Source organism: Arctopsyche grandis, chromosome 4 (genome assembly GCF_051622035.1).
Source record: "Arctopsyche grandis isolate Sample6627 chromosome 4, ASM5162203v2, whole genome shotgun sequence".
In the NCBI taxonomy this organism is placed as follows: Eukaryota; Metazoa; Arthropoda; class Insecta; order Trichoptera; family Hydropsychidae; genus Arctopsyche; species Arctopsyche grandis.
Window position 1 is genome coordinate 35,371,153 of NC_135358.1, and position 9,647 is coordinate 35,380,799.

Here is a 9,647-nt window from a genome sequence, read left to right on the forward strand (position 1 = left end):
GCATTTTTATGCACGACAGCGCTCCTTGTTCTCGAGCTTGAGTGAAAAATATTGGAAAAGTGGTAAAACTTTTCGAAATATTAAAGTTTTATATTATTTTGATTTTTGCATTGATGTATAATTCACATAGATGGGCCCTGACGTGTGATTTTAGTCGGAGATCTTCACTAACTGAGGGGTGCGGGGGGTTTAACTAGCGGGGAAGTTGGGAAAAAAAATGTTTTTTTCCCTACGACGCAGCGGTACCTACCTACCTACTAAGAGAAACTTAGCATGCGCCATGTATTTTGCATGCGCCAAAAGGGAGACCAGTTTAAGACGTGAGGGCGGATCTAGTGTATTATACATCAATGGATTTTTGAAATTGTTATGCCGGGTCGCGTACCGGTGCCGATAAAAGGTGGCGGGGCGCCGTACAACCCTGACTATTTCAGCATAAACTCAACAATAAGAAAATAATTTTCGTTAAATAAAAAAAAAACAAATGAAACCAATTTTTAACATATATTTCAGAATGTATCGTATGTATATCTACATATATAAATCACAAAATATTTCATAATATAACTATAATTCAATTTAAAAACTACAAAAGCTATTTTGCATTAATAGAAAGCTTTTCAAAAACAAGTGTGATATTAAAAAGCTAAAAATATTTTGATAGCATTACAAACAAATAATCCAAAGCACAAGCTTGCTTCAATATGGATATAACACAGCAAATAAGCTGCAAGTACTTTAAATCATTATTTTATGCACACACGTGCACATAAATGCATACTGAACTTAAATAATATAAATACGTATGTTCAATTACGAAGACTTATCGATTTTAATGAAGGAATGATCGATTTAAAATCGTCGACTGCGATTTTATTATTTAAATAAATAGTTTCGAGCTTTTCGCAATTCTTTAGATACTGCAAATCGTTCGACTCAATGTTATTACCGTCCAAATAAATCGTACGAAGCTCTGGTAAACTCGGGAATCCGCACAGAGATTCTATAGAGTTATTTCCCAAATCTAAAATCTGCAAACGGGAATACATAACATAAAATTAGTAGTATATTACACTGCACATATGTACAAAAACATGTATTACATTCATACAAACCTGACAATTTTGCAATACTTGAAACGAAGACAACGAACGAGACGTCAACTTAAATCCCCTTGCGTTTACACTCTTGCAAGCACTCCAATATTGGAGGTAATACAACTTTGTTATTTCGACGAGACCGTCGTCATCACTTTGACATTTGAAACGTCCTTGTTTGACCGAGTCGAAATTTGTTTCTAGACAGTATTGTATATGCCAACGGGATAATAAATCTTTGTAATAATTTTTTCGCATCGGATCCAATGACATAAGCTCGCTTAATAATTCATGGCACTTTTGATAATTTGATATGTGATCGATAGAATTTAATATAACAGCGAATGTGAGCAACGTCCCTAAAATTTAAAACAGAAAGTATAAAACGAACATATGTATATTTAAAATAATATATAAGTATGTACATATTAGAGACACGTATTTTGGGCATTTTGCTATTAATGCTAAAATTCGGAATAGATGCTAAACTAACAAACAAAAGTGAAATTTGCATATAAAATATATAAAACTAATAGACAATTTAGAAGGGTCTTCCTATCCCTTTGCCCATTTATTATGTGAAGAAATTGAGGGGATAAAACAGAGCTTGCAGTTTACCATAGACGGTGTTTTTCCTGTCGAAACCAAGCAACTGTTTTGTCTACTACTGTAAACAAAAGAAGACAGTTGGAGCTGTGTATCCAAAAAGCTGCTCAAAAAAGTGTCTTAAAACTAGACTCGCACTCAAGACTGAATGCGACAAATCCATTCCTCCAAAAATTGAGTAAACTATTCAATCCATCTGTGACAGGTTCAAAATCTAATATTAATGTTAAAGAAACAGTTTTGTTTTTTAGAAACTTGCCATTGTTTAATGTATTAACAGAGGCTCAATTTTTGGAAGGATATCAGCACTTTTTTAGACGATTGATAGAGAATATAAAAAGTGAATCCACGCCGGATATATATGAAGCTATTATTGATGGCAACAAAAATTCTTCCTATTCTTCAAAAGGGTCTTCCTATTCTTTTGCCCATTTATTATGTGAAGAAATTGAGGGGATAAAACAGAGCTTGCAGTTTACAGTAGAAATAAAAGTTTGGAAGGATATCAGCACGTTTTTAGACAATTAATAGAGAATATAAAAAGTGAATCCCCGCCAGATATATTGCTATTATTGATGGCAACAAAAATTAAATATGAAGAGTTTGGTTGTGCAGCTCTAAAATCTATTTGGTGTCCCGTCAATAGTGTGGATGCTGAAAGGTATTTTAGTAATACAATATAATTGTTACCGATCGTCGCACGAATCTCAAAAATAATCTGTAGAAATATGCTCCATGTTTAGTTTTAATAAATTTCAATTGATATTATATTTTTATATTCATATTTTTTGTCTTTGTATTTTTATATTCATGTTTTTTTCATTGTAATTTTAATTCCAAAATATTTTTGAATTTTTCTATTATTTTTTAATTGTTGTGTTGTCTTTAAATTGTATATATGTATGTATAAAATATTATTAAAATTGATCGAAATTTTTTATTATTTAAAATTAAACTCTTCATAAAAATAGATGCTAAAATTGAACATTTTTAATGCCCTAAAACGCTAAAATGCAAAATGAAAATGCTAAAATTGACAAAAATAGATGCCCAAAATACGTGTTTCTAGTACATATGTATCAACGCCATACATTTACTATCGGGTTCCAGTTCCAACAATTGTTCGCAAGACTGTTGCTGATCTTTTAACTCTTCAATTACAGATTTACCAAAATTATTCGAGAAAGAAATCGGCGCATAGCCGACATACTCATTTCCCCGATCACATATAATAACATCCTTACTTTCATCGTGTCGAATTAGAGTTATCTAAAAAAAACATTATACAACAATCAATTGTTTTTTATTGTACAACAACAAAACCTTAATAAAAAATAAAATAAAAACAATTCACACCTCAACATTACTGCAAGATGTTAAATCAATCTCAGAATCATGAACGAGTATCCACATTACATCCAATTGAAATCCAGATAATGATTTCCAACTACCAGAAATTACACTGCCGTTTACTGATACGTCAACTTGAAAATTTGCCTGATTGAGAGATATGCTTTGATTAAATGCAATGTATGACTTTTCAGGCGATACTCTACAAACAGCTAATCCAATATCTTTAGATGATGCGCCTGAAACAAAAACATATATATTATATTTATTTATTTATTTAACGTTTTTTGACCATTATGGCATTGAGAAGTCGAATAGCTCTTGGTATAGGAGCCATTCGAAAAAGAACTGTGCGAGCAGGAGGTACAACCATCGAATGATGATATCTACCACGCACATAATTATTAGATACATAAAGTCCCAACTGTTCCAGCAACAACGGGCATGACGTATTACCACGCAATAGCTGGAGAACGAAACGAATTAACGAGAAGTTTCTCCGAAGTTCAAGGAAATTATACCCAAGCATGCCCAAAAGGAAAGAAGTAGGATACAGATATGGGTAGTGCCCATACACTTTCTTATATAGAAAACGAAGAAATGCTTTCTGCACTTTTTCGATAATATGAGAGCTTCATGCAGATTCCACACAATCGCATTATACTCTAGCTTACTTCTAACAAGCGAGTTGAAAAGCAAGCGAGAAGACAAGGGGTTGGAGAATAACCTAGCATATTTCAAGACAAATCCAAGTCGACGAAAGGAAACGTCAGCGACTGTCTTGATGTGGTTGTGAAAGGTGAATTGAGGATCAAAAGTGATACCCAAGTCGACCATAGATTCCAGACGCTTCAACAACACGGATCCGATGGAATATCTGTGACAATAGAGCGAATTCGCACGTCCATAACGCATAATGGCACATTTACTAGTATTCAGTTCAAGCCCTAAACTGGAACTCTAAACAGTGTTAATATCCGCTTGAAGGAGAGAGGCTTGCCTCTCATTATACATATAACGAGCAGCGTGGACTAGTGGTTAACATAGTATACTTTCGAGCGGTGTAGTCACGGGTTCGAGTCCCACTAGAGTCCCGGTGCCGGTTAGACCTTGGTTTGTGACTCCAAGTTGGTCGTTTCTTATCAGAGTTTGCCAATTTTTCTGATTTTCATTGAAACGGTTACTGAAAAAAGTTGGCATCTCCTTACCTATCTCTCTTGCTAACCTCAAGCTATTCAGCGTCTTGAGATTCGCCAATTTTATTATTAAAATTCTATAAAAATTTCTCCATAGATGTAACTGTGGATGTTTATATGAATTCACATTCTATAAAAATGCTTGTGTATATTTTGGGTCTATCGGCATTGCCGCCTCCTTCAAGTATATTAAATAAATATTGATTGTATTGTATCTGTATAAGTGCACTCGTCGCTTTGGAGCGATCTATAATGGCGAGTGTTCACATTCTATGTTCTATACTATGAAACATTTATATACAAACTAATTTTGTGTGTGAATTCACTCACCGAGTAACCATCTTTGGTAAAACCACGCACTCGTATCATAAGGATCAGTAAAGGCAGCGTTAATTACTAATTCTAATTCATCTCGATGCTTTGTTTCTTCTTCACTGTTCATCTCTGCAATCGATCAAAGAGCATGTTAATAAATAAAACTTACAAAAAATCTTATACCAAATTATTTTATACACAACCTCTAAAATTTGGAAATAGTTTCGTTAATAATTTACTACGGTAATGCCAAGCGGAATAATTTGAAAAATTTTCTTGTATCTTCTGTGTTGAATAATCAAACTCGTCGTTCAAGTTAATGTTTGCTTTATTCACGACATAATTGCGATAATCCCAGCAATGAACTAAAATGTTACAATACATATACATATAAAAAGAATGATGTAATTTTAAGTGAATCATTTTTTTAATACAATATATTACAATTTCTTTCATCGAACTTGAGATATTTATTACACAAGCCGAGCTCCAAATTCCAATTTGCATTCTTTTTTTTCTCCAGAGCCCATATGCGATGATACCAAGCATAATATGATTTCGGATTAACTTTAAGGCAATTTTCGGTAAGTCGAAGCTCTATATCTAAGAATTCCTCTATGTTTGTACTAAAATTTATAAAGATAAACAATTAAAGTCTAATACGAGTATACATATTATTACATTGCAAAACAAAAGCCTACTCATAAGACAACAGTATTTCTCGTCGAAAGTTCCACAAAGTACCAAAGTCAGGATTATCACCTAGCACTTCAGCGGTGAGCTTCAATGACTCTTCGTCGTATGCTTTTTGAGACCTCTGTGATATGATTAAGAATTCAATTAGAAACACATACATATATACATTGATATATGTACATATAATAGGAAAATACCTTGAGAAATATTTTTTCCATGCATGTTTTATAAACGATGAGTTTAGCTTGGCGCTCCTTTTGTTTCTTGATCTTCTCTTCTTCCGTGGTACGAACTCTCGCAATACCATGCTGAAATTAATTTTGCAAAAAATTACACTCAAAATGTTTATTGCAGCATAAATAAAATAAACTATACGATACAATAAATATGTATGACTAATTTTAACAATAGATATAAAAATAAGGTTATGTTGGATATTTTTTATTAATCTAACATCACTGATTTTTAAACGCAACTAAAATAAAGTAAATTACTGTGAAATTGTCATAATCTATAAGAAAACAGTTAAATTAAATAACAAAAAAAAAAAACAAGAAATTCACTCACCATCTTGACACTACAAATAATCAGCTGTCATCTGAAGCTGACATACAATGTAGCCACTACAAAAAAATCATAGCATTTTCACTATTGGGTAGTTTTGATGGTTCGGTGATCATTGGTCACAAAGCGCTCCCCAAAAGTCACTAAAATCTCTATAACGGAACATCTGGCAGCCGAAAAGTCCATCATACTAACGAAAACTCGATTGCCAAATATTCCGCATTCGCCGTTTTCATAGCAAAAATTGTCTTTGTGACCATCGCAATGTGACTAATAATCCAATTACCAGTTTTGATTGTCAATTAAATTGGTAAACAGATTATTTCCTACATTGTAATAGCACGCAAAACAATCGTTGCCACAAAAATCGCGAATACGGAATATCTGGCACTCTAGTTCTTGTTAGTACAATATTTCACGTGTGTTTTTGGATGGCAGATGTTCCATGATCAAGATTTTAATGACATGCGTGAGATCGCTTTTTGCGGAATAATCACCGAACCAATAAAATTATAGTCGAAAGAACTAATATTTTATAATATAAGGGAAATACTACGGTCATTGTTCATGCAGTGGTCATTAATCACTTGGATTATAGTAATATATTAATATTGATTAAAAGTAAATTAATATGGTTCGGTGATTAAAATTTTGATCACGGAACATCTAGCACCCAAAAACTCCATCAATCGAAAACCACGTGAAATATTGTACTAACGAGAACTCGAGTGCCACATATTCCGTATTCGTGATTTGTGTGGCAACGATTGTTTTGCGTGCTATTACAATTTGAGAAATAATCCGTTTACCGATATGGTAAACGGAGTACTAGTCATATGTGAACCAGTCACAGGACAACCGGTCGCTCTATATCGGTCACACGTGATTACCCGTCACACTAAAGCTGGTCACGAGAAAACTGGTCACACCCTAAAATCGGTCACGAGAAAACTGGTTGACCGATTTTAGGGTGTGACCAGTTTTCTCGTGACCAGCTTTAGTGTGACGGGTAATCACGTGTGACCGATCTAGAGCGACCAGTTGTCCTGTGACCGGTTCACATTTAACTAGTAATCACCGAATTAGGTATAAAATGTCGAAGTTGTCATTTCAGTTAGTAGAATATAAATGGGCATTAAATAAAACAGCATCGTAGTGTGATTTTTTAAAAGTGCATCGAAGTTTTGGATTATAAATAATAAAACAGATTATATGTATTTCAAATGAGATAATTTTTTTTTGTATATGGTCGTAATTGAATCGCTTAGAGATAAAATCTGTAGCATCGTCCATTGGTTGAATGAACTGTCACCTACAATCCATGGCTTTCTCAGCTACTGTCACTCTGTAATTGTTAAAAATACCAATCTGAGTGAAGATCACTCGGTCATTGGAAGCTGCTGAAGAAATATCGCCATGAATTTACATCCAGGGGACTGTGGCGCGGGCAACGGACTGGTGGTTCGTATAGTTCCTGCCCTTGAACAAGCAGCTGCTCACTTGGGCTTCCAATGCAAACTAACAGAAGATGAACAGGTCTGGTCGGAAGCACTGGGCTCATCGTGGAGGGCTAGGCGGCTCTTACCCGACCTTGAACCGTTCCTGTCAACAGTACCCGATTCGTACGCTTCCACGTTGAGATTAGTACTAGCATGCTCGACGCATCCTGATTTCGGACCCAAAACACTGCCTTTTTTAATAGTTGACAAGTTACGTCGTTGGGCTGCCGTATCGGGCATGGCACCCTCCTCCACGTTGCTAAAAATGGTCGCGTTCAAGGTGGCCACACAGCAGAAGAACTCGTCCTTCATTCGACTCATATCCGATGTCTTCCAAGTCCACACAGAAAGGGACACGATATTGCCCCACGTCAAAGACTTATTGGCCGATTTCAATTACAAAACAGCGTGTCAGTGCGTCATAGTCTTCAACCTGCACGATCAAATACACCAGGACGAGCTGCTGGTTCCTCTACTGATTCAAGACAAAGTTTGTCTCATAGACGATTACTTAAACTCCTGTCCACGGCTCGCTCCCGACTTTGTCAAATATTTGGACAACCTCGTCAGAAATAAGAGCATAGTCAATAAAATTCAAGTGTTCCTCGCCGATACACCTGTACCTGATGTTAAGTGGGAAAAAATGTATCATAAACCAATCGGAAAGTTAATCGTCAGACTCTGTAAAAAGTTCAACATTTCTCCGGAAACGTGTCAAAACTTATCGCACATGAGAGCTTTCGGAGGAATTCGATTCCTCGTTCGTCAGAAGTATGAAGAGAACGTGATCAGCGAAAATGCTTGGAACGATTTGATAACAGACACCATCACCAACAATCCAAATTTGCTGCGAGAGCTCGTCTGTCTCCTCACACCGTACGACACCAAGGAAGCCCTTAAATGGGCGAAGCATTTCAATCTATCCGAAGAGTTCTATCCACCTGATTTGTTCACATTCGACGAGGAAGTAGATTCTGTACGTGTTTCTTCTTTAATTTTAAACGAACCGGACGATTGGAACACGTCACCGAGCACCAGCTCGATTGTGACTTATCACGTTTTATCAATCCCGATGAAAAACATTGTAATCGTAAACAAAAGATCGATCTTTGAAAGCGTTATACTTCACGATCTATCAAATGTAAACGTCGTAGGACTCGATTCAGAGTGGAAGCCGTCCTTTGGAACCAAACCTAGCTCTGTCTCGCTTATTCAACTAGCGACCCGCAATAAAGTGTTCATTTTCGATATTCTAGCGTTAAACAACAAGCAGTATTCTAATTTATGGTACACTTTAACGGAGAGAGTGTTCAACAACCCGAACGTTATCAAAATTGGATTTGGTTTGGACAATGATATGCGTGAAATAACAGGCTCGATACCCGACCTCAGCTCTGTCAAGTATAAAGGATTCGGGTATCTTGAATTGGGGCAGCTGTGGAAGAACATCGTCAATACTGGTATGCCGGTTCCGTTTCCGAAGATAAACATGGGCGAAGGTCTTAATTCAATAGTGGAGCAGTGTTTCGGCACGTGTTTGAATAAAAATGAACAATGTTCCAATTGGGAAAATCGACCATTGCGTTCATCTCAGATTGAGTATGCGGCTTTGGATGCGTTCGTTCTCATAGAAATTTTTAAACTGCTATCAAATTTGTGCTTAAAGTTCAATCTAGATTTTGAAGAAATGTGCTATCAAGTTATGGAAAGATCTGAACATTCTAAAACTAGGAAAAAACGTACAAAGGAGAAATTTCTCCCACAAGAAAACAATTCTCTAAAATAAGCGTTTTTTTTTTTATATTTTAGAAACATATTATATCTAAGTAATACTTTTTTTTTTTAGTTTACATGATTAGAATATTCGCAAACGAATTCACTGAAAATTTACTTATGATGTTATTAAAAGTACTACATCAAAAAACATGAATAAAGCTGTGACAAAATTGTAAATGCAATCGGTAACTTTTTATATTTATTAGTTTAGTAATAGCTAATCTACTCAAAATCAATTAATTGCATTATATATGCATATAATCCAGTGATTGACCTCATTTTAAAATATTTTAATTTTATATTATATTTGTTAATGTTTTCCTCTTTTTGTTTTTTAATTTTTCATCGATTGACTGAAAATATTTGCATGATCCATGCAAAGATCTTCTAACTGTATTAATACTATCTTAAATTTTAAGAATTTCGAAAAAGATCTGATTAGAAAATTAACTGATAATTAAATAATGTATTAAACAAGATTCAATTTTGTTAAAATGTATACTCATTCGATTGAATGATTTTTTTTATTTTTTCTTTCTCAATTTCAT

At 34.7% G+C, this 9,647-nt stretch overlaps 2 protein-coding genes across 2 annotated transcripts; one reads left to right on the forward strand and one right to left on the reverse strand.

Annotated features, from left to right (window-relative positions):
* Positions 1–483: 483 nt before the first annotated feature.
* On the reverse strand, positions 484–5,896 carry RabGGTa (Rab geranylgeranyltransferase subunit alpha). The gene is made up of 10 exons (XM_077428968.1): positions 5,828–5,896; positions 5,458–5,568; positions 5,266–5,381; positions 5,009–5,190; positions 4,768–4,929; positions 4,580–4,693; positions 3,060–3,292; positions 2,795–2,972; positions 1,116–1,456; positions 484–1,031 (listed from the first exon to the last, which is right to left on the reverse strand). The coding sequence occupies exons 1-10, from the start codon at positions 5,828–5,830 to the stop codon at positions 810–812; spliced, it is 1,662 nt and encodes a 553-aa protein (XP_077285094.1). The 5' UTR covers positions 5,831–5,896; the 3' UTR covers positions 484–809.
* A 1,213-nt stretch (positions 5,897–7,109) lies between these two features.
* Nbr (exonuclease mut-7 homolog) lies at positions 7,110–9,647 on the forward strand. Its single transcript, XM_077428969.1, has one exon. The coding sequence runs from the start codon at positions 7,241–7,243 to the stop codon at positions 9,107–9,109; it is 1,869 nt and encodes a 622-aa protein (XP_077285095.1). The 5' UTR covers positions 7,110–7,240; the 3' UTR covers positions 9,110–9,647.

Bases quoted from the DNA above. Each gene is read 5' to 3' on its own strand.
- RabGGTa (XM_077428968.1), bottom strand. The intron at 3,293-4,579 runs GTGAGTGAATTC...TTTTTGTTTCAG, and splicing joins TTACCAAAGATGGTTACTCG to GCGCATCATCTAAAGATATT. The intron at 1,032-1,115 runs GTTTGTATGAAT...TCCCGTTTGCAG, and splicing joins AAGTATTGCAAAATTGTCAG to ATTTTAGATTTGGGAAATAA.
- Nbr (XM_077428969.1), top strand. From the start codon at position 7,241: ATGAATTTACATCCAGGGGACTGTGGCGCGGGCAACGGACTGGTGGTT.